This window comes from Haemaphysalis longicornis, unplaced genomic scaffold, assembly GCF_048455015.1.
Source record: "Haemaphysalis longicornis isolate Haplotype H1 unplaced genomic scaffold, Haemaphysalis longicornis Haplotype H1 scaffold_6, whole genome shotgun sequence".
Classification (NCBI taxonomy): Eukaryota; Metazoa; Arthropoda; class Arachnida; order Ixodida; family Ixodidae; genus Haemaphysalis; species Haemaphysalis longicornis.
Genome location: NW_027526407.1, coordinates 211,797,045 through 211,822,462, shown reverse-complemented (window position 1 = coordinate 211,822,462; position 25,418 = coordinate 211,797,045). Strand labels below are relative to the sequence as shown.

At 50.3% G+C, this 25,418-nt stretch overlaps 1 protein-coding gene across 2 annotated transcripts in view; it reads left to right on the top strand.

The window, feature by feature from the left end:
* LOC144141347 (acetylcholinesterase-like) overlaps positions 1-5,183 on the top strand; it is a 53,278-nt gene extending 48,095 nt beyond the window's left edge. For both annotated transcript variants that reach the window (XM_077672946.1, XM_077672947.1), the window contains one exon: positions 4,719-5,183. In XM_077672946.1, the coding sequence (XP_077529072.1) occupies positions 4,719-4,860 (142 nt within the window). In that variant the 3' untranslated portion in view covers positions 4,861-5,183. The remainder of the gene's footprint in view (positions 1-4,718) is intronic.
* Positions 5,184-25,418: the final 20,235 nt, after the last annotated feature.

Below are 25,418 nucleotides of genomic sequence, written 5' to 3'. Positions count from 1 at the left end.
GTTATATTAGTCCTTTTTGGTAAGAGGACATGTCATCACCCCGCTTCAAAGGGGAAACCAATAGGAATCATCATCAATCATCATCATCATCATCGGGAACAGGTGGTCGTAAGGGATAATGAATAATGCCTCAGTAACCTCAGTTTTGCTGAGTACGTTGCCATGCTATAGGTAACTCGGCGAGCGAATTGCAGAGCATGCTCACCGCACTGGACAAGCAGAGTGGAATCGTGTGCCTGAAAATTCCTATGCAGAAAACTAAAGTAAGGATGAATAACCTCGGGAGAGCACACCGGTTTGAGATAGGTGGCGAGGCCGTGGAAGTGGTAAGCGAATATCTCTACTGAGGCCAAGTTGTGAATGCGGGTCCCAACCAGGAGGCAGAGATGATTAGAAGAATAAGAGTAGGGTGGAGTGCATTGGGCAGGCATTCTCAGATAATGAGTTGCAGCCTACCATTGTCCCTGAAGAAGAAAGTGTTGACAGCTGCATCTTACCAGTACCCACCTACAGGGCAGAAACAGAAACTTGGAGGCTCATTAAAGGAGTTCAACTTAAATTGAGGACTACTCAGCCAGCAATGGAACGGAAGATGAAGAGAGCAGTCTGGGTCAGGGAACGAACGCGTGTAATATTAGTACAAATTAAGAACAAGAAATTGTCGTTGGCAGGGCATGTAAAAGCGAAGGTAAGATAACCGTTGGTCATTAAGGGTAACTGAGTGGATTCCTAGAGAAGGCAAGGATGGCAGATGGCGGCAGAAGGTTAGATGGGCAGGTGAGATCAAGGAGTTTGCGTGTATAAAGTGGACACAGTGAGCACAGGACCGGGATAACTGGAGAATAATAGGAGAGACGTTTACCCTGCAGTGCGCGTACATAGGCTGACGACAATTAAAGCAGATTGAGCTTATTGGTATTGTCCTACAGCTCTCTCACTGGCTCTGGTAGCCCCTTCCATAATGCCGCAGATAAGTTCCGGACAAAGTTACCGCGTAACTCTCGCTATTTTCTCAGGCTGGGGATTATTTCCACTGTTTTCAAACTAGCCGGGTAGCTTTTGTAATTTCCATTCACATCTCAGCATGATTTTACGGGCTCATCTGTTGGAGTATAAAACCGAATCTTTTGTGTTTGCGGGATTTCTTTTCCAGTCAACTGCAGTCGCGTGTACGTCCGGCGCCACTGGCACGTGTTTCCCCGGGGGTACCCGAGCCGCGAAATTCCTGGGAACACATCGGCGTGCACAAATGAGGAAAAAAAGAGATTGAGACACGCGGCCACAACCGTGTTGTACGAGTGGATGGAGAGAGGTTTGCGTCGGCCCTAGAAACAACAATTACCGTAATTACCCGATTCTAGCGCGCCCCCGATTCTAACGCGCACCCTATTTTCCTGGCAAAAAAAAAAACCCGGAAAAACTTGCACTTCCGATTGTAACGCGCACGGAACTTTGTGAGCAAGAAAAAAGAATGGGAGATAAACGGGCGATTTATTTCTCGAAGTAATCTCACCCATCTCCCTCCTCGTCGCTCTCCGCTGACCACAACATCTTGTCCTTGGTGCCATGAAGCGCGTTCGCGATGCCACACTTCACAACGAACGTTCAACCATGATCGATGGGATCGTGGCCCACGCCTCGCACGCCCATCCTGCGAACTTCTCCAGAGGCGCACGCTTCAGCCGACCACTCGTTTTGAACGCGTGAGAGCCGCTGCTGCCATTGCTGTTATCAAGTGCGCAAGTGGAACGATTTGACGATTTGTGTGAACGCCGATAGAAAAGCCTGCGCGCCTATGCTTCCTGCGTCCGAAAAATTATTGCTAAAAGCTTTGGCGCCATCTTGAGATGGCGATGGGCGAGACGAAATTTCAGCTGATTCGGCAGTTTCGGTTTCGTATCCGATTCTAACGCGCATGCGATTTTTCGACCTATTCTTCCGGAAAAAAGGTGCGCGTTAGAATCGGGTAATTACGGTAGATTGTGACGCTAGCTACGGAGACGGGGAGAGGAAACACTGTTTTAGCAGGCGACGTTATAGCGATCAACACGAAGCGGCTGTCCCAATATTTTTGTTAAAACCTGGTAAACTGATAGGCAAAGTACTGCGTTCTCCAGCGGGTTTTGGTCCACTGTACGCAGCGCTGGAAATCTCTTTATGCCTGTATGCGGGCTTCTGTGTAACTATCAGCGTAGTATACTAAACGTAACCAAACGTAACCAAAAACGTAACCAAGTTACTAAACGTAACCAAACGTTTGACCAAATTTATTAAATTATATTATCAAGAATAACAATTTGCGGGCGTTTTTGTTGCACACGGGGTCTAGAGGAAAATAGTTAAACTTCTCACCTTGGGAACGACAGGGCGGGTAGTGCCGAGCTCGGGGCCTTAAAATAGCGTGTCAGACCGAGCGGGCCAGGCGAGGCTCGCGACGTTCGAAATCGGTTCCGTGATTTCACCCCGAAGAACAGCTGTACGCTTAATCAGTGTGACGCGAGGACCGTTTGCCATACTATTTTTTAAAGTTTAGTGTCCATTTAAAGGTCTAAATAAAGTGCTTTCGAAGCTTCAACTTGCTTTTCAGCTTCAAAAAAGCCGACTTTAGGACGACCGGTGGGGTATACAATTCTATAGGATCACCCGGGGCGGTCGTATATTTGTCGGTTTCATACAAAGTGGGGCTCTTCAATTTACAGTCTTTGACTCCCCGAGAAGCAGTCCCCTGTATCCCTAAGGCTTCGGGGATTCCTCGCACTACCCAAGGGCTATCCGCGGTGAGTCCGCGACTGTAAATCGAAGGGCCCTGTTGTGTGACGCTGCCAAGCCTGGAGAGCGTAGTAGGGCGCTTCTTGGGGCAAGTAAAGTAGTGCGTAAGGCTTTTCAAAGCAATACAATTCCAAATACTGTGAACACAATTATAATAATTAGGATTTGATTTGTTTTTTTCAACAGGCCAAGTTTAGGTACGTTTAGTGCTATAATATTTGACAGCCTTTTGGCTTGAGTATCTGTTCCAAGAGGAACTCAAAAACGGAGCCACGACTCCAAGCGCAGTCCACATACGGACGCGCCTGAAATTTCAGCAAACAACGTGTCTGGATTGACCACTTCATTTCTGCCTTTCCCTTCTTTATGTAGGTGCCATAATTTTGTCTGCACTTGTTTTATTTTTTGCCTTTCAACATGGTTAAATATGCTTATGCGAAAGAATCATGGCCTGTGCTTGGAACATTTGATCAAAACATGATCCATTGGTCGGCGCGCACCTCATACCACCGAGCCACGGCGCAAGAGGGGTCACCTCTGGATGTCGTTATGTTGTTTGCCTTGCATAGCATGCGGTCCTCACGCATGGTCTGGCCCCACGGTGATGTGGACGGCAGCCCTGCGCGGCAATGTTTTCGTAATTTCATATCCGAGTAGTTTCAAGTGAAGAAACGCAAGGCATGTGATCCTGAGTGACTGTCAAGGATAGAACACTTGACTACACTTCGGGAATTTTAGAGAGACAACATCAGCCCCCATAGGTTGGTGGCTCGTCGCTTGAGTTGCTCATGTAAATAATTTGTGCTGTGTTTCTGTATTCGGTAGAATACTTGTATTAAAGGAAAAATAGTGTAAATGGAGCAATCGAATAAACGCCAGCTTCATAAGACGAGACACCCAGGTTCAATTGTGGCAATGGGGAGCACTTTTTTTTCTTTCATTTCACGCAGGACAATTCATCATCTTCGTCAGATAAAGTTGGCTTTTCTGCAGGGCGGGCGTATTGGCGTGCAATGGTGTCAGTGAGGACCCTCAAGTTTCGCTTTAAAAATGCTTACGCAGCAAAAGGCATTTCTCTCAATGTACGTACCGTCTTCGTTTATGTATCGAGGGGCAAGGGAAAAGTTGTCACGGCTTTAGGAAAGTCCAGGAAGGAATATTTGATGCCGCTTAACGCAAATACCCTAATGATAAAAAGTCTGTTCGTATGTATAGGCTGCACTTTGCGAAAATGAGCTGAATGAAGTCAAACAGCAGTAGCAGGGAGTTCAAGAGTAGCTGGCATCGGGGCCACATGGGCCGCATTACTGACGACAATCATGGACCTTGCTTCCAGAAAAATCAGAAAATTTGTGAAATGAAGTCTTTTATTCCCGAATGCCTTGCAGTTTTGAGGGTGCACAAGGGCGCGACTGTAAAAAAGTAAAAAAAGACCTGGACCTCCGTGCACCCAATAGGCCTTCTCTCTTGTAGAAATTGTCTTCGTTAGATTATGTATCGTTCAGAAAAAAATTATTATGGTTAGGATCGTAACTATAAAAGCGGTTGCAATACTTCCATACTCGCACATGCCTCATTACACCATGAGTTACGCAACAACAAATACTGCCAATTTTTGGCAACTTGGTGATGCATACAAGGCCAAGCACAAGCGGCAGAAACGACGACTACTGGGGAAAGACGAACGAAGCCACCACAACGCTGATTGTATCGTGGACACTTACCTTATGTGAATGCTGTGCTGGGGAATAGACTAGTAACAAAAGACCAAACTGCTATTCCTAACGATGACATTAACCAACTAAACATTGATATTCTTTATGACGAGCCACTTTTTCCAATTCATGTTTTATGCTTAGTATTTCACGCTGATCCCTTACAAGCTATGAACAAAATGCTTACCTAGTTCCTCTCAAACATTCCATTGTTTCTTTGCTTGCCTGAAACAGGGTTCCGGAGCTACCAGACGACAAGCAATGGCCGAGGTACACACGCGACAGTCCCGTCTCCGTGTACCTCGACTACGACAACGTCACAGACATCGTCGGCTTCCGCAAAGAACAATGTGAAGCCTGGAGGATTTACCTGTGAACTTACATCCGTCAGCTTATGTTCATTCAATTCCCTTTTTGGTGCGGCCTGTGCACCGGGAGTGTAACCCACTGCGGCCGCTTAATGCACTTAAGCGAGTGTGCCCTTGCGGGATTGTATACATTTGGTTGCAAGTGTGCATGCAGAGAAATAATATGTGCTTCGGTAAAGGGCTGCAACGCCCGCCAGTCAGGAATGACGCCGTTGGATTTGCACCGTATTTTCTCAAGCAGTTTAAAATTGAAACGGTCAAAGGAAACTGCATATGACGGGAGGACGAATTCACGTCACGGAGTAATAAATTCACCCGCTTCCACCAACTAGCCCACCTGCAGCCTTATTCAACTCTATCACTTCACCACATTGGGTAAACTCATTTTAGTAAGCCACCCCAGGAAACGAACAGTCTGGCCAACACTTGCGGCAATAGCCTCGACACGCGTCTAATGGCTGAATTGGGGACGGTTCAGCACGTCGGCAGCAGCAAGTCCCACAGGGAGTGAAAGCCATTGGCCGCCGCGTATGTATCGCTGCGCGTGCACCAAGAACTTACAAAAATGTGTGCATTTCAAATATTAGTGGTTTCTAGCGCTGAAGCTACAGCGCGATTATGAAATGCGCGATACTGGGGCCCGGCGATTATTTCAAGAATAGAGGAAACACAAATGTGCGCTGGAATCTGGATATGATGGAGTTCGGTTTCATTGAATGTTTGAGTTGGCGGAAGCCACACCGCTTTTCGTGGGGATAATGAGTTGGTTGTTGTATATCCTTTTCGAACAATGCCAGGCGGGGCTCCCCTGCTCGTTCCCACTAAAAGGGCCGCTCGCCTCTCCAGCTCGAAGGGAGGGTTTCGCCCAAGAAGCTTGTATACAACCTCCTTGGGCGCAACACGTGTGAAGAAAGACCGAGATTGCGGATTTCCCCCGTCGCAGTTTCCCCGCCCCGTTTCCCCGTTGCCTCAAAATCCCAGTGTCCGCCATCCCCGTCTTTCTTCACACGTTTTGCGCCTCCCCATGCGGCGAAAGCCCTCTCCTCGAGCTGGAGAGGGGAGCGGCCCTTTCAGTGTTCCCGGAACGAGCAGGGGAGCCCCGCGTGGCATTGTGCGAAATCGCTCCGCCTGGTGGGCGAAGGTGGTCGTGCAGCCCTGCTGCAAGTAAATAAAAAAGAACTATAGCAGAAGAATAAAGGGTCTGCCTTTTGTGGCGACATTTAAATGCTTCGGTCCGGCCGGGTCGTCAGTGTTAGGCTCGGTAAAGAGAAGGGGTAGTCAGGTTTTCTACAATAGCATGGAGGCCGTGGCGGCCGCTTTTCTGATGGAGGCGAAAACCTGAACTCCCGTGTGTACGAGATTTCGGCGCACGTTGAAGATCTCCAGGCGGTGCAAATTAATCCGGGGACTTCCACTACGGCGCGCCTCATCGCCCGCGTTGCGTCGGTGCGTTAAACCGTACAATCAATCTATAATATCATGGAACTTACACGTTGACGACGCGGCCTAAATACGGGCTCATTGCTAAGGATCCCCCACCAGTTATAGAAGCGGAGCACTCATTGCATGTCGCCGCGCACGCATTGTAGGCTGTGCGCCCCGCGGCAGCCACTGCCCTTTGGTTCGTCTTGGCGGCAACAAAAGCCGACCCAACCGTCGTTTTCGCTGAGAAGAGGGAGGAAGTCGAGGGCACACGAGAGGGGGCAATTGCTAAGATGTGCATATAAGAGGAGGGATTTTGAACACGAGGGGGAATAGCCAGTTTATTTTGAGATCGGGATTTTGAGACAGGCAAAACGCGTTCGGGTTGTTTCGTGGTCCACGCTGTTAGCGATTGCTACGAGGGATTTTCTTTGTTGTTTCGTATATTGGGTTTTTATAGCCCACAGCCAGAGTTCATGTTGTACGTACGGACAACATTCTTGGTGGGGAGGTGTTAAGTTCGGGCCCTTCACTTCTTAATTAAAACCGCCCGGCAAATAGATATCTTCCGATGGGGTTACCTTGTTTACCTGTATTGTGTTTGTTTCCCCGCCGGCCGGGCTGAGTTGGGCGCGAGGGGCGTAAGGAGAAAGCGCAGACGCTTCTTCGTTATTCGCCGTGTTTTTGTGTCCACCCGACGAGCGGGCCCGGAGCTCCATAATAGCTAACAGCGATGTAAGCTTTTGAAGAAGGATTGCCGCCACGAGAATCCCGGAACCGGACGGGAGTTGAGGGTCGGTCAAGGGGTCAAACTTTGGTCACCAGACGTTCAGTCTATGACAGGTGCACTGCTCAAAGTTACTCGGCGAAGTTTCCGTTCGTCACGCGCCTGAAACTGGTGACGCGGCGGCTGGAGTTGATCAATAGATAGGCGACCAGGCGCTCCACGTGTTAACAACGGAAAGGAATTCTGGAGGCGCGGAGCACAAACATAGGCGTGCACGGTATGACAATACTTTAAGACGTGTCGCCCGAGAGCCGATTCCCGGAGTTGGGTCTGCTTTTAGTTGTTGGTGTTCATTTCTGTTATATTTGTGTTTTGCCGAATACCTTTGGGAGAGTGAGAAAGGTAGGTCACGCGACTATTCTGAACCCACCTTGCTTTGTTTGTCACGATGGCCAATCAGTGGCCTTGTGTGGGCTAATAATGAGCCATCCTTACTTTCAAGTTGTAACGTCCCTTGTGTGGCGGGGTTTGGTTTAAACCGAGGTGTAAATGTTGGTACATTTATGTACCAACATTTATGTTGGCACATTTACATTATGTTGGCACATTTACACTTGTAAATGTTGGTAAAACCGAGGTGTTTGATGTTGGAGGGGGCGGAGGAACAGATGGGCAGAGAGAGGAGAGGAGAGTGGTGAGCTCCCGCTCGACGCGGGCCTTGACCGACCGACCTCTTGTTTACGATCACGAGCCATGAGTTGTAAATACCTAATGTAAATAAATTGTACCTACTGTACATTTGGAGTTAATTTGGAGTAGACCGTCGTCGGCAATATGCCGTCGGCCAACGAGCCAGCGAGTCGTCATCTCATCGGATCATTGCATGGAGCGAGGCGACGTCGGTGACCGATCCACCCTTGAAAGTTTAACTGCACTTGTCAACTTTTTGTCCCCAATTGAAATGCTTTTAGGTAGTGTCCCTTGTATTAGCTTAGATTCAATAACCATAAAATACCCAAATCTAATATTACTATGTTTTGTGCATCGAGAAACTCACTCAAGAGATTTTTCCGTTTTCTAGGCAAGCTTAGGAGATTGGGCATTGGTGGTATGCTTGGGGACATCACATAACATATATTATTAATGTTGCCAGGTCTCATAAGGTCGCAATTAATCTATTCAATAGAAACAAAATCTCAAGAAAAGCAAACCAGTGACTAGAAGAGTATCATGCAAAACATGCAGTGTCATTCTGATTTGGTGGTTGATTGATTGATTGATTGATTGATTGATTGATTGATTGATTGATTGATTGATTGATTGATTGATTGATTGATTGATTGATTGATTGATTGATTGATTGATTGATTGATTGATTGGAGGGTTTAACGCGCCGACGCAGCACAGGTGATGAGGCGCGCTGTAGTGGAGGGCTCCGGATTAATTTTGATTACACGGAGATCTTTAACGTGTGCCGAAATCTCGTTCACACGGGTGTTTTTGCTTTTCGCCTTTATCAGGAAAGCGTCTGGATTGGTGGTAACTATTGCTTTGAATACACACAAACACCAAGGAAGTAGTGCAAGTGATTATTAGCATAACCGCAGGGCTCTTTGCCCTTAAAATTCCACACCCCCCTGTCTCACAATGAGTGAAGAGAGAAATAATGTGGGGAACTCACTTGCTCTAGCAAAGCCATGGCAGGTTTAAAGCTTTAAAGACACTAAAAAGACGGGGTAGGAGCCAAAAACCTTTTGGAAGAAGGAATATAACAATTTTTCGCAGTTGAGAAGAGCAGAAGAACGAAATAAACTAGTACAAATAAAGTCAGTATAAATGATCAGAAAATGAACAAAACAAGTGCAATTCTATGAGTCAGTTTGGCACAAGAGCCTGCCAGAAAGGAGCAGTTCCACTTCAGGAAAAAAAATGCCGCCATCTCCACGAAGTGAATGATGATGAGAGGGGCGAAGCTAAATTGCTTATCGGTAAAACCGTGAAACATTCGTCCACACATCATGTAATGACTCGACACGTAAAGCTTTCCACTGCTACGTTGACAAGCCCATCGACGACGTTGATGTTTGTGGTGAATATGTAGGGCTTTTTTGGGATGATGACAATTTCTATGGGTAAGTTGGCGGCTTCGGTGTGTGGCATTTTAGCCACCTTGGCCGTCGCCTTCTACAGAGCGTCTTGTCTTGCGTACCCCCGGTACGTGTCTTCAGCTCGCAGGCGACGAACGACAACCTCTTCTTCTTCATCTCCTCCTTGTTGGGAAGAGAGAGAGCGAGAGAATCAACTTTAATAGAGCCCACTAAGTGTGTAGTGCACGCAGGCACCAGATGGGGTGGAACCTTCTTCGCGGGTCCCGTATGCATCCTGCAGCTCCTGGCCCCTGACGGCCAGCGCGAGTTGGGTCGTCAGGTCGGGGCTGGATAACAGTCTCCCATCGCTCCCGGTGTTTGGGGTTGCGGAAGTTGGGTGGAAGAGGTGAGGGGGGGGGGGGGGGTTCTTGAGGCGAGTGCACTCGGCTATGACGTGTGCCAGGGTGCCTTCCTTGCTCTTGCAGAACGGGCACTTGATATCGCGCTCCTCCGGGTACATTTTGTGTAAGAGGACGGGATGCGCCAGCGACCCCGCCTGTACTCGGCGTACGATCGTCTGTTGGTTCCTGTTGAGGTGCCGGTGAGGTCCGGGGAACCTACACCTGGCTTCCCTGTATAGCTCAGTGATGTCTCTGCAGCTCGTGACGGGGCACGGTAGTCCCGGCTCGTCCTCGCCCCGGTTAGTCAGTTCTCGGGCGTAGTGGTCGGCGAGTTCGTTACCTTCCACCTGCGAGTGAGCCGGCACCCACACGAGCTCTATGGCTCGGTGGCCTGCGTCTGAACAGAAGCGCTAGTGTGGCAAGAGAGACGCTCCCCTTGCGGTAGCTTGCGTAGGCCATCTTGTAGTCCGTGACCAGTGTCTTCGCTCCCAGTTGTGCGAGGGCGAGGGCCACGGCCAATTCTTCGGCTTCGGACGGGTTCGTCGTCCTGATTGACGCACTGGTGACCAGTCTGTCGATGGTGGTGACGACCACCGTCGCTCTGGTTCCATGTTTGGGGAGCGAGGCGTCCGCGTATGCTACGAACGCGTTGAACGTTTTGACCTCTTCGGCCAATCTTTGATTGGCCAATCCCTAGGGGGATCCTGCCACGATCATCATCAATCTGCCGTGTACGGCCGGGACAGGCCCCGAGCAACAGAAGCTTCGCTCCTAAAATAAAAGCTATGTACAGTCCTTACATCGAGTACACAGCAGATCCGTCATATTTCAGTTGTAAACGCGGTGCAACGGAAGCACTGAAATCAATTCTCTTCTTGAAGAAGCAGATTGAAGTGTATAGGATGAAAAACACACAGATTCTGTGGGACGTTACCAGCGTGCAGCATCCTGCGTTTGCCAATTTTATCATTTTTCCAGCTTATTTTTATGCGATTTCTTTTTTTTACCGTGGTGTTGCCTTTGTACTTGCCATTTCCACGCCATGTTTTTTAATTTTCTCATCAATATTCTGTGCTCTATTTTACACCGGTTCTTTCTCTTTCAAGCTCCCCATTCCCATTTCCATGGGCAGCACAGCCAACCAGACAGTTCTTCTCATTCTTTCCTTGAGCAACCTCCCTACCTATCTTCTACTGTTTCTTCCTTTCTTTCAATCGGAACACTACTTCATCTTAGACTCGCTGTTAGCATTACAAGCTTCCCTGAAGGCCTGGTGGGGTTTCTGGTGGGGAAATAAAGTTTGATGAGAATTGCTAGTAGATATGGGCCCATTGCATTTTCTGTGTTTTTGCTTGTTCTCGCAGCCAAACAGTAATGTACTTTATGTGCTGTACGTATGGAAAGTAGTGCAGGGATGCATGTGTACAGGATTTTATTGGGCTCAGCTTGCACAAATAACTTTACATGTCTCAAACATAACCTGATGAAGAATGAGAGGGCATGGCTATCAATGTGAAATTTGTCTTTGTTTCCTTGTCGGAATTGCAACAGAGAATATGTTCTGTGGTGTTAAGTACATGATACACAAAGGCAGATGGCATTATCATGCCCCATTATTTCTTATGAAAATGAGCATGCTGGTGACTTAGCCGAAACTTTCATCATCAGCTACAGCCTTAGTCGAAAGTTTCATAATCAGCTACAGCATTGCTGGAGCCCACCTCTGGTAATGCAACTTCGTCATCGTTCTTGATGCTGTGAGCCCGCTGGAATAAAAGCATGGAAATTCGACAAGGTCAGGCCCGTCATCTCTACCTTGACGTTGGCATAAATAGGAAGGCTGTGCCGCACGTATTGGACTGCAAGGCGGATGGTTCATTATTGCTTCCTTCTAACGGATGTATGCAGCTGAAGGAAGTCTCCAGGTGGTTGTGGCTGAATCGATACGTGCAGATGTAACTGTCACAAATAAAAAATCAGAGTACAATTTATTTTCGGCTATCTGGATGAATGCAAGATGCCGTACATATTAAGTCTGAATATTCTACTCTAGTTAATGGTGGCAGTTCCATGCTAAGCAATTTGATACACCTTCTAGAGTGAATATCTAGCAGCGATCGTCCACTATGATTTAAAGGGACACTGAAGTGAATTTGTCAAGCTCCCGTTTTTGCTTGCACTGCGTAGACTGGCTCAAATTAGCACACTTTTCATCGTTTATCCGGTTGACAAATCGGTAATCATTTTACAAAGCGCGAAAGAAGAAAAACTACCATGCGCGGTTTGCGGCGGCCGCACCAACTAAGGCTGTGACGTTGGGAGGAGGGGCGCCGTGATTGGACGATGCCCAAGGTTAGCAATCACACAAGTTTCGGTTTCGGTTTCGGTTCTGTAAAACATAACCAATGGCTTTGTTGGATGGGCATTCTCAATATCTCAGTAATCATCGTACCGCGCTTCTGCCATGTTGTCGGCTGTAAAATGCACGAGATAAGCCTCCCAGGACGGCTTGTAGTCGTAGCATTCACTAGCCGAGACCTACGCAGTGCATGAACGCCCTCCGCGTACCCGCAGACGCCCAAATGTCATGCGCTTTTCCCCCTCATTTGGAGCTTGCCTCCCTCATGCCTGTATCGTAAAAAGCGTGTTCACACCAGGCCAAGGGTCTGTTCATTCTGGCCTGTGCCCACTGCCTGCAAGCAGTCGGTGCTTATGGCAACAGCACGCCAACGAGAACACGCTAGCGCGCCAGTGCCAGCCTGCGCGCGTTTTGTGAACTAGTTCGTGTAGCCATGAACGTTGCGGCCCCAAAAAAGGTGAACTCAATATAGAAAACATCGGCGGAAAACAAAAAAGTTAACTTACAAAAAAAAAAAACACGTACCCGCGGGGATTCAAACTCGTGACTCGCAAAACATTTGCGGTGAATTCCTAGCGCCCCAGACAGCTAGGCCACGGAGCGGGAAGCGAATGCCTTGCTAATATAGGATATATATTGTACGACCGTTTTACACTTTTATTTAGTTTTGGCATTTCAAGCCGCTTAGGTGACTATTTGTTGTACTGCGATCGTGCAGTAAGCGTCGCCCGAGTTTCCACAGTAGCTCACGTCTAGCAATTGCATTTCGTAGACGGAAAAGCGTTCGCAGATGCGTAGTCGTGCTGCTGACCGCTGTGCTTGTTCGCCCAGCGCAAAAAAGTGCTTCCCGCGCCCTAGTTTTACGCTGTACGGTAAAAATATCAGTTGATTTTATTTGCTTAGTACCTATATTGACTTTGCTGACTCTTCTCCCGCCTTCAAGAGGCCTTATATTTTCCTACTGGCGTACCAGTCAGCGAAGCGTCGCATGTGCAGCGCTTGTGTGAAGCGACCTTGACTTGGAGCTAGATACAGTGTACAAACAAACCAAGTAAAGAAAGGCACATTCTTCCATTCACAAACGTGTCCTGGCTTCGTTTCAACTAAGCGAACGAATTGCGACCAAGCAATTTTTTTTTAACCTCCTTGATTGCGACGACCCGCCGGCGGCCGGCGGACGAAACGCTGGGCCGACTGACTCTGTCCGCCGGGGAGCCGTGCAGTAGCGCAGCCGTGGCGCAGCCAATTGCCAGCTCATCCCCTCCTGACGTCACACGAAAACGGCACAGAAAATGGGCGAGCGTAAAGAGAGGAGGACAGCGTTTTCGAATTAGTTTTTCTACTAAATAAAATCGCGTAAACGCGCCTAGAGTGGTCGAAACATGGCCTGGGGACTCCGGACTACAATTTGCGCTAGTAATCCCGCAATGTTTACATATCACTTCAGTGTCTCTTTAACTGATGAGATGGAATAACTAATTTATACGTCCAGTGCAATTTATTTACCTATGAGAAGAGACATATATCCTTGGTGGGCTTTGCCTTGCACAAATACACGACAGGGCCATCGCGGCTTGAGAATGCGCATATATACGTTAGTACAAGGCGCTTCGAAGGTGGTTTTTATAGACAGACAGCTTCTGGGGAAAAGCGCAGCCATTTCAGCCGAAACTGGGCGCGAACTGAAGCGGCCGTTTCCCTTCATTCGCGAAGGCCTACAGGAAAGGGCAGAATATTTTTTTAACCCCCCAGGCACTCCCAACCGCAAGGACCGAGACCGCCGGGCGCCTCATCTCTAACCATGAAATCCTAACTCCGCTGGACTCTACCTACAGCTCCCTCCTCGCGCACTACACACACATCAGAAGAACATACCCTCCTCCACACCACAGTCTCTCCAACCACCAAGCTCACATATATCGGCGTCTACAAATAGAAACCTTCTACAACCACACTATCCTCTCCCACATATCTCCGTCCATTTTCCCCCACAACTGCCCACAATGTGACATCCCTCTCACAACCTACCACCTTGTGTATTCATGTCCCCACCACCCCCACCCCATTCACTCCCCCTCCCTTGAGCAGTGGGAGTCTGCGCTGACCAGCTCGGCGCCGGAGCATCAAATCGCCCTGGTGCAACGAGCCCTGGATTCGGCGCAGGCTCGCGGCCTCCTGGACGTAGGAGGCTGACCACGTCCTTTTCCAGCTCCCTTGGCTGCTCAATAAAAAATGTTTTTTACCACCACCACCCCCCAAACGAGGCTGGTGCCCAGACAGCAGCACGTAAGGCTCGCATGAAGGAATTTTCCTTCATTATTTCTCCTTCTCCTCCTTCTCTCCTTCTTCTCTCCTCCTTCTCTCCTCGTTCTCCTCCTTCTCCTTCTTTTCCTTCTCCTCCTTCTCCTCTGCGCAGGTATATACGTGGGACATGTAAGAGTGGAAGTACAATTAGACGTAAAAAATTGTATCTTCGCTGATCCATCGAGCATCTGTAATGTGTCTTGCAAATCATCAACAGGAGTGCATCTGGGTGCACTATATCTTATCGTTAAAAGATTTGGATTGCGTGTTTTAGTGATGGAAGTAGCATGCATCAATGGAAAACTTGTACCATTTTGCTTCGCCTTGTCCGCCTGTAGAAAAACATCTTATTGAGCAAATATTATTATTATCATCATTATTATTACGTGGCACCTGTTTCATTTCTCACTCAAACGAAAAAGGGTTCAGTGAGTATAACATCTCACGTAAACAAGCACCTAGTTTTCCGCAACACTTCGTAAAATCTTTCGCACGCTTGTTTGTTTTTAATTTACGAATCATATACACTCAAATGGAGCCGATCTGCCAAGAAATGTCTCACGTTACATGACATGACGGGCTGACGGCGAATTCAAATCGGCCGAAGCCACTCCCAGGCATGTATAGAATGGTATCCTTGAAGATAGGCGGCGGCAGTTTTGTTCGTATAGTCGGCAGTTTGCGAGCTGCAGAACGGGCGCACGGGGGTAGATGAGATAGTTTCCGCAAGCGTCGAAGTGACACAGTAGACGACACCGTGGTGTGCTAGTGTGAAGCTTCATAAATCACTTTTACATGACTGACGCTCCTCACGCTGCTCAGGGGTGGCAGAGGCGACGGTTCGGTCCAAACCTGATATCGGAACGACATGGCTGTGCGCTACCTACAAAGGCGCTAAACTAAGGAATGGCCAGAAATCTGGAAAGTCAAATCAGGAAAAAGCAGTGGACATATCTAATAAGCTGGCAGTAATCAACCGAAGGATCGCTGCGCTTCTGCCACTAGTGAGCCAGATGAACGAACTGATGTCAATCAAAGAAACTGTTAGAAACGTTGAAACTGCGGTTGAGAATTTGTCTGCTAACTACGACACCTTGTTGTGAGCGGTTGACTCACAGTCAAAAGAGATTGCTGACCTGAAGGCCAGAGTAGAAAATGTAGAATATAGCGCTCCAACGCAAGAACTGAAAGAGCTGAAAAGGGAACTAAACGATCTTAAACAATACAGTCACAATCGTAACCTAGAGATTCATGGTCTGGAACATACCGAAAGCGAGAACTTGCTCTCCAAACTGAACAGCGTTGGCCGCAAGCTAAACATTGCTGATGTCACCGCCCGAGAAGTTGAAGCCATACATAGACTACCATCGAAGCCAGGCAAAGTCCCAATTGTTCTTGTTCGGTCCGAATCCAGGTACACAAAAGAAAAATGGGCTGGCCAGAGACCGCTACTGAAAATCAAGGAACCTGGCCTCCGTTTTTTCGACAACTTGACACCGTACAACAAGAACAAAAATCTTCTATGGATGGCTAAAACAAACGCGCTCGAACGATCCTATCAGTTTGCGTGGCAAAACAATGGCAAGGTACTCGTCAAAAAGATGCAGGGCGACCGTACCATCCACATCGAATCGGAAGATGACCTAAATAAAATCGTTTGAATCCCCCCATGGGAAACCGGGCACCGCCTCCCTCATGGCTGAAATGTCATGCAGTTATCATGATGCTGTTTCTTTTTGTCGTATTCTTGCTCGAATAAGGTGTCAACAGAATTCAGTGTCTATTTTTTGCCTAAACCCGCAAAGCTTGCGAAACAAATATGTGGAAGTTTCTTTGTACATGAAAGAGCTGAAGCATAATTTTGATGTATTAGCTTTTACGGAAACCTGGTTTAGCAATAAAAATGATGTCGTACAGTTTGATCGTTATTGCTCTGAGGCTATATTTCGGCGTAGGAAAAGAGGCGGGGCCTAGCGCTTTATATCGCTGACGGTATCTCGTATCGTGTCATTACCGAATAAACTGCGATCACTGATGACTATGAGTGTTTAGCAGTCGCCGGCAAAGCTTTCGCGGTTGCAGTTATCTACCGACCACCTTCCCGTCCCTTATCTATTTTTCTGCACTTCTTTGAGCAACTAATTGAATTACTGTCCTTGAACCTTCAAGTAGCAATTGTATGGGATTTTAACATTAACATGCTTGTAAGTGATGCCGCCAGCACTGATCTTTTGGAATTTATCTCTCCAGTTGGTCTTACAAACGTTATCGATGTAGCTACACGTGTCACCAATACAAGGCATTCCTTAATCGACCTTTGCCTTACGCGTTTTCTAGACGGGTGTATGTATGCTGGTGTTTTATCTGCAGGAATTAGTGAGCACATGCCAATATTTTGTTTTTTATCTGGGGAGAATGCGCGACAAGGTGCGGTAGAAAAGGTTTTGCGCAGGGTAATTAACGAAAGAAGTTGTGTTATTATGTACACTGTGAATCGGGTGGCTGAGGCCCCTGTCAGGCCACGTCCGCCTTTAGTCTCAGCCTCCCCTTGGTTTTGCCAACAAATAAAAATGAAACACTAAAATATTCTGTGGAACGCGGGAAAATCGTACTGAGTTCAACAATCCTCCTCCGTGTTTATCGTGATCCAAAGGAAGGGGAGGACATGAGAGGTGGGCGGACGAAAGAGGCGAGGCATTTGCATGGCAGAGGTGACAGAAGATCTTTTGGCAACAATTGCTGTGATTGATTGCTTGTGGGGTTTAACGCGCCGACACAACGCAGGCGATGAGGCGCGCCGTAGTGTAGGGCCCCAGATTAATTTTGACCACCTTTGATCTTTACGTGCGCCGAAACATCGTACACCCAGGCGTTTTTGCTTTTCGCCTCCACCAGAAAAGCGGCCGCCACGGCCGGGAATCGAACCCGCGACCTCGTGCTCAGCAGCGCAACGCCTTAGCCACAGAGCCACCGCGGCTGGTCAACATTTGCTGTGAAGTGCGCGTATACGAGGCCAACTTTTTAAACGTTTATGTGGCGTGGCGCACTCGGTTTATTTAACATACGTGCTTTTCGGCGCATTTACACACGACTCTGGCTCTCTCCCTCTCCTCGTCCTCACGCCGACGCTCCGACACCCTACGCTGTGCTTGCGGCCGTGGGGTGCTCGCCCCTCGTATGCTCGGAACGAGAAGTAAGTAGTTCTTGTCTGACTGTGGAAGCGTCGAGTCGTGTCTGCGGCCCTGGCCGATCTCTTTTTCCCTGACGGCTGGTCAGCGCCGTCACGTTTGGCGCCCGAACGTGGGGTGGTGGTGGTGGCAAAACGTTTAATGAGCCAAAGGAAAGGGGTATAAGCGCGTGGTTAGCCTTTTAAGTCCAGGAGGCCTCTTGTCCGGGCTGCGCGCCGCACCAGGGCGACCTGGCGCTCCGGTGCGGAGCTGGTCAGATCAGACTCCCACTGCACAGGGGAAGGGAAGGGGTGGGGATGTGGGTGTTGGGGGCAGGAGAAGACGAGGTGGTAGGTGTTGAGGGCCGCTGTGTCGAACTCCGATGAACTCCAAAGCATTCGACTAATTTCGCTGGACGCCGACCCCGATATAACGGAACTTGAGCTTGTTGCCATAGAGGAAGGTATTCACCTTCCACGCCACGTTGTCACCGACCATCCAGAACGGCGTTACGACCGGGTGGAAATATTGACTGACTGCACTGAGGCACTGAAATGCCTCATTGGTCCACCCAGGCAAAACAGCACCGCCCACGCTATCAAGCAGAAATGCGAGGAACTTAGGGCTGCCTCTGGAGTACTGGTAACGGTACGCTGGATTCCTGCCCATCAAGGGCACCCAGGAAACGAGAAGGCTCATGAACTTGCGAGCGAGGCTTCTTTACACCGTTCCCAGTTCATGCTGCCTGTAAGACCATATACGCTGCTTACTGATCCAGATGTGGAGCGCCGCCGTCGCCGTAATCGAAGGAGGTAGGAATTGGCCACTACTATTCCCCCATGTGACGACCCCACACCCCCTGGTCTACCCCGAGGTGCTCAGGTGTTCCTCAACCGGGCGCGGTCGGGGTACGCATATACAGATGACGTGGTTTCTCGATGGCGGAATTACGCTCCCCAACCTGCATCCCACGATGGAAACCTCTCTAACAGTGGTTCCGCTGCAACGTTTCCTAGACGAGTCCGTTGCTTTGCCTGCAACACAGAAGTGACCCCCACAATCCGCCATCTCGTCTGGGAGTGTGGGGCATTCGATCGGCTTCGCGCCAAATATCGTCCCGCCTGGGTCCTCTCCTATGAGGACTGGATCAGGCCACGTGATCGACACCAAGCTACGTTGGCTGCGTTGTGGCACTTCGTTTGCGAGGCAGCCATGGCCGGACATTATTAACCCCCTCCCTTAAGCCTGCGGCCTCGAGCCATCCAAATAAAAACATTTGTCTGTCTGTCTGTGTTGAGGGGGATGTGACAATGTGGGCAGTCGGGTGGAAAGAGAGAAGGGGAAATGTGGGATAGAATGATGTGGTTAAAGTAGGTTTCGGTCTGTAGTCGGCAGAGGATGTAGGCCTGTGGGCGGTGAGGGAAGTGTGTGGGGGGCGGGTATCGCCGTCGGGAGTTGGTGTGGTGGGAGAGGATGGAGTTGTACGTGGGGTCGAGAGGTGTCGGGGCTGCTGGGTCGGGGGGTGGGGGAGTTATTTGGTCGAAGCTAGGCGAGGGAAGTGCCCGGGTAATGAGTGTGCGTAATGCAGCGTGGGCCGCCTCATTCCCTGCCAGGCTGGAGTGGCCGGGGGTCCAGACAATGGAGAGGTCAATGTCTTCAGGGAGGCGTTGAAGGAGGTGAATGGCTGCTGGCTGGGCGAGCCAGCTTGGTAGAGGCGGCAGGCTTGCTGCGAGTCGGTTATGAAGGTCAGGTAGGGTTGGTGGCAGTGGGTCAGGGCAGCGTGGGCGATGGCGAGAGACTTGACAGTGAGCGTGGGGATGTGGCGGTAGGAGGCCGCGGTGGGGAGGCGGCCCTCGTTGTTGAGGGCTGCGATGGCGGTGCTGTGTCGAGTGGAGGACTGCGCTATGTCGGTATAGCGGGTGTTGGGATCTGAGCCGTAGCGTTTTTCGAGGAATCGGACGCGGGCGTTGTGGTTGGGGACTGGAGGGACGTGGATGCGTTGACGAATGGAGAGGGGTGTTAGAAAATGTATTCTGGTTCCTAGCTTCAAATCAGGCACATACCTACGCAGAGATTGGACAGCAGGTTACCTACGAAATTAGTCTGAACGCACGCACAAACTACTTCTATGCTTTGGGGTATGTGTCAATAAACACCTCATGTTCGATGGGACTGTTCGACGGGTTCTGGACTCTGGTCTTTTCGCAAAAGTTTGGTGCCGAAATCCCCCTGCACACTCGACGAAACTTCTCCTGAAGACCACTGAAGAAGCAGCCTGCGCGACTGAAGTAACAAACGGCGCTTCTACAATGTGTTTAGTCCCGACCCGACGTTTCTAGCTGCCCTCGAGCCTCACGCCGCCTCCGCCTCAACGCAGTGGTGTGCTACGCCATTCCTGATTACGCGGAGTCGATTCCACGCCAAAGCCCTCCACAGAATGGATCGACACAAGCGCAAGCGGGCCACCCTTCGACCTGGCGTGACGAAGACCATTAATGACAGCAACGCTTTGTTGGACTCCCAATCTGTGTCAATCGGTGAGCTGCAGGACAATTTGAATGTTCTCGTGATGAAAGAATCAGCACTTGGAGACATAGACAAACAAATTCAAGACACCATTGATGAGTAGAATTTAGAACAAGAGTGGGAAGCTGCGGAAGGGCATTACGTTTCCATATGTGTGGCAAAATCCGAGCTCTCCCGAAGAATCGAAGAAATTCAGCGCCCACAAGCATCAAACGGCCCAATGAACAACGTAGAGCCATTAAGCGCAGTTCGTGTTCACTCAAGCGCGTCTATCAAGCTCCCTCGACTGGAACTAGGCAAATTTGACGCAACCATTCAAGGCTGGCGTTCCTTTTGGGACCAGTATGAGGCCACCACACACCGGAACTCGCAGCCGTCGACCATTGACAAGTTTAAATATCTCAAAGGATACCTTGTTGGTACGGCGCAAGATACGATCAGTGGACTTTCCCCGACTGAAAGCAACTACCAGATAGCGATAGATCTACTTGAGGAACGCTTTGGACGGAAGGACCTTGCGATCAACGATCACATGACTCGCCTTCTACAACTGCACGCTGTTGATTCAGCGGAAAATGTTGGGGCACTCCGACATCTTTACAACGAAGTGGTAAACAACGTCAGGAGTCTTGAAGCACTAGGGGTGAAGCAGGAGCAGTACAGTGCTCTGCTCAGGGTGGCTATCGACAAGCGGCTACCTCACGAGCTTGTACTTCGGTACTGTCAACAGAATCCTGAGGAAGCGGACACTCATAGCACATTTTCAGCGCTTCTAGACTTCCTGAAGAAAGAAGTTCGCAGCTGGCAGGAGGCGATAGAAATTGCGTCGGTCCAGTCAACAGTGCACAAGAAACTCCATGACAAAGCGCGACGTACCTTCAGCAGCCACCTTTAGCACCAATTCCGGATCGGACAAAGAATCGTGTTATTTCTGGAGTTCTGAACACTCCTTTACTGCGTGTGATAAAACGTTAACCTTTGAGGAAAAGAAGAACATACTCAAGCAAAGCGGCCGATGCTTTAACTGTTGCAAAAAATTCCACCGAGCCAAGGACTCTCGGAACTCGAGATTTCTGCATTGTCAGAACTGCCAAGGCCGACACTTCACGTTCCTCTGCGTCTCCAAATACGCTGCTCCTTCGGCAATTGACACTGAGAGGCAGTTCGTCACGAAAGGAATTGAAGTGACCAGTGCTGTGACTCAGGCCCAAGATACTATTCTTCTATAAATAGCTAAAGTTTGGGCACGTGGCTCCACTCAGCCGCGACTTGTCCGCTGCCTTCTGGATGTTGGTAGTCAACGAACGTTTGTCACGGAAGACACAGCAAAGAATCTTAGCTGCAAGGAAGTCGGAAAGGAGACTCTGAATGTGCAAACTTTCGGAGCAATGGGCCCATCCAAGCAGACTCTAGGACGCGTGGAACTGTGGGTTACAAGCCGTCACGACACCGAGGCCATTCTGATTGAAGCCCTCGAGGTACCAACAATATGCAGTGGAACTCCGTTCTCAGTTCCTACTTCTTGCGTGGGAGAGGATGTTCGGGATCTTCGCCTCGCCGATGATGCTGATGCTCCAACAGATGACACTATTCAGGTACTTATAGGATGCGACTATTACTGGAAGGTCACAACTGAAAAAATTCGGCGGCTTACCAATGGCTTAACTACCGTTGAGACGTCTTTCGGCTGGACGCTACAGGGCCCGGTAAAAAGCACGGAGAATATCCGAGGAACGTTTTCCACTAGCGTCATGAAGATATTGGCCCAGAATTTCAGTGACGACAACGAAAAACTGTCTCAACAGCTGCAAGCCTTTTGGGAGATTGAGCACATGGGTATCCTTAACCACAAGGATGAAGAAAAATACGTTGGGGCGCGTGTGGGGTGGCAGGGGCCGTACGTCCGATGACCTGAACTACCCATCGACCAGTCCGTGTGAGGGAGAGTCGGTGCAGGTGGGAAGTGCGTTGGGCTTCCAAGATTCCTGTGAGGGTGCTGTGGAGGCCAAGCTGGAGGAGGCGTGTGTTGGAGGTGTAGGTACGGAGGCCTTAAGCTGCTTTGTAGGTCTTGCGGATCAGAGCGTCCAGCTTGTTAGCTTCCTGTGTCTTGAGGTTGACGAAAGGACAGCTGTATGTAACGCGACTGATGAGGAGGGCTTGAATGAGTTTGCAGGTGTCGGGTTCTTTGAGGCCGTAGGTGGAGCCGCGGATGCGCCGAATGAGGTGGGTAAGTTGGGTGATAGTTTTGTGGAGCTGTTGGAGAAGAATGGGGCCGGAGCCGTCGTATGAAAAGGAACTCCGAGTACCCAAAGGGTGGTGACTTGGGGAATGGGAGTACCGTCGATGGTCACTTGTGGGTCCGGGATGGATTGTGAGGGGCGGCCGCGGGTGAGGGCTCAGAGAACGAGGAGGGCTGACTTGCGTGGTTCGACCGTTAGGCCTCTGGGGTGGAGGTAGGAGAGGCTGCTGTGGATGGCTTGCTGGAGGGCGTCTTCTTGCGCGCAGCGGGAGCCGCTGGTAGTCCATATAGTGAGGTCATCGGCATAAAGCGCATGGTGGATACCGCAGATGGCATTCAGGAGACAGGGGAGGTGCAGGAGGGCGATGTTAAAGAGTAAGGGGGAAATAATGGAGCCTTGCGGTGTGCCTTTGGCAGGGGTGTAAGGTAGGGGATTGGAGAGGGCCGAGGCGGAGGGTGGCAGTGTGGTCCCGCAGCGACGCGAAAACGAATTCGAAGGCGCGGTGGCCGCAACCAGTGTGGTTGAGGTTATCAAGGATGGCTTGGTGCGTAACGTTGTCGAAAGCCCCTTTCGCATCGAGGGTGTGGAGTGTTTTAGAGGTGTCATGGCTGAGGTCGTTGAAGAGCTGCTTTTTTATTTGTATAAGGACGTCTTGGGTGGACAGATGTTGGCGGAAACCGAACATGGTAAGGGGGTATATGTTACGGTCTTCCAGGTAGGTAGAGAGGCGCTGGTGAACTAGGTGTTCAAAGATCTTGCCGAGGCAGGAGGTGAGGTCGATGGGTCGGAGGGTGGTGGCGGAGATGGGTTTGTTGGGCTTGGGGATAAGGGTGATGCCTGAGTGGCGCCACTGTAAGGGGTACGTGCCGGCTTCCATGTGGCTGTTGTAATAGATGAGGAGGTCTTCAAGGGTGTCACCCGGGAGGTTGCGGACAGTTCTATAGGTAATGAGTCTCCGCCCGTGGTCGTGTTGCGGGTGAGGCGGGCAAGAATGGCATGAAGTTCGGTCATGGTGAAGGGGAGGTCCATGTCGGCGTTGGGGGGTCCGGTATTGAAGGTTCGTGGCAGGGGAATGGGTGACTGGATCACCAAAGAGATGCTGCCTGATGGTGCGGTTAATCTCGCGAGGGGGTTGCGAATGGTTGCGGGTGAGTTGATGGATGGGTGCATTGATTGACGTTGAGTGGAGTGGTTGTCCTGGAGGGAGCAGAGGAGGTGCCAGGTCTTGCGGGTGTGGAGGGTACCTTGCAGGCGGGTGCAGAAGTCCCGCCAGTTTTGGTTGTGAAGCTACCTGGAGTACATTTGGATATGTTGGTTCAGGCGGGCTATACGTTTTCTGAGGGTGTGGTTGTGCCGTTGGCGCTCCCATCTTTTAGAAAGGCTCCGATGGGCATGCCCTATTTGGAGGAGGTGTGGATGGGCTGCCGTCGTGGCGTCTGTGAGGGCCATAGATTGAGGGTGGGCGCAAACCTCTGTTCTAGGGCTTGTGCCCAGTCGTCCAGGTTGTCGCCAATAGGTGGTAAGGAGCTGGGATCCTTGCGAAAGTTCGGTCAGTTCGTGAGACATGCGGAACCTCTGCGGAGGGGTTTGTGAATGAAGGGTACGCGGAAAGTGATGAGGTAGTGATCGCTGCCGAGGTTTGCGTCAAGCCGGTGCCACTGGACTGTGGGGCAGTGTCTGGTAAAGGTCAGATCAGGTATGGTATCACGGCTAACGCTATTGCCGGTTCTAGTCGGGACGGTCAGATCGTTTTGGAGGATGAGGTGATGATTTTGGCTGGCCCGGAGCATTGCGGTACCCTTCTTCGAGGCGTAGCGGTAGCCCCAAGTCAAGTGACGGGCGTTGATATTGTTGAATCTCCCTGGCGGGAACCGGAACACCTCTCGGGCAGCAGCGGAAGAGGAAAAGGAGCTGGACGCGAGGAGACGCGCGCGGGAGCGAGCGAGTAGAAGAGGAGAATAAAGCAGTGTTCGTTGAGATTCCATGCACTAAGACGCGGATGTCGTTCTCTCTTCACGTTATATGATTTCTTGTGCCGAGAACCCGGGAGAAGACCGACATCCGTCTGCGCTGACCATGGAGAAGTTGCGCCGTCGTCGGGGTGTTTTTCGCGGTGCCGCTACACGTCTTTTGGCTTCGGCCAACGAGCTCCTACAAGATACCGATTCGGACGCCTCAGACTTACAAGCAGCCATCGAAGACCTCGAGGAAAAGGATGCCGTCTTGAGCGAGCTGGACGCGAAGATTGATGAACCTCTTGGCGAACAGGAGTACGAAGACGAGATAGCAGGTGCATTAGAGTGCCACGATAAAATTCGCCACGCGATCACCAAGCTTTGGTTCATGCTGAAGACCAAGTGTGTCACACCTACAGACGTCGGCCAGCCAGCAGTGTTCTCACCGAGCGACCAATCACGTGGCACTTCTGCTGGCATTAACGGCGAACTCGACCAGGAAGCCGCGGCTCACGGCAGCTTCCGCTCTTCTACTCAGAGGGTTGTCTTGCCGAAGCTTCAGATTCCTGTCTTCTCCGGCGTGCTTCGTGAGTGGCAAGGTTTTTGGGAGCACTTCCAGGCGACTATTCACACCCATCCGGAACTGCCTAATATAGAAAAATTTAAGTATTTGAAGACGTACCTGAGCGGGGAAGAGGGCAGTTGAGTGGATACGCCTGACCGAAAGCAATTACGAGGTCGCGATCAAGGTGCTGACAGATCGTTTTGGCCGAACGGATGTTCTCGTGGATGACCACATTGATAGCCTCCTCGCCATTGCCCCCATCGAAAGCTCGGCGCAGGTCTCGCGGCTTCGTGACCTATATGAACAGATCCTGTTTAGGACAAATTGCCTCGAGAGCCTGGGAGTTTCTACATCGGAGTACGCAGTAATCCTCCATCGCGTCCTCATGCGCGCACTGCCTGAGGATCTGGCAGTGCTATACAGGCAACGCATGAAGGAGGCTGGAGCCGATGACTCCACCACCCCAAGGTCACGAGGCGACGAGGTCAAACGAGTACTGCGGTTCCTGCAGATTCAGGTGGAGAGCAGGGAGGAAAGCAAGGTGACGCAGAAAAGAGCCACTTCGAACGCGGCATCGGTGGAGTGGCCAGCGTGCGCTAACGTCTTTCCTGAGCTTCCATCCGCCCTGGCTTTGGCTACCGGCTCATCGTCGTCAGAGCCGCGAGCATGTCCACTGTGCGAAGCGCCAGATCACGGAACCGACGATTGCCAAGCTAATCTGTCGGGAGAAGAGAAGCGACGAAGACTTGGAAGGAAGCGTTGTTGCTTCCGATGCGGCAAGCCAGGGCACTTGGCACGCAGCTGCTGCCTTCC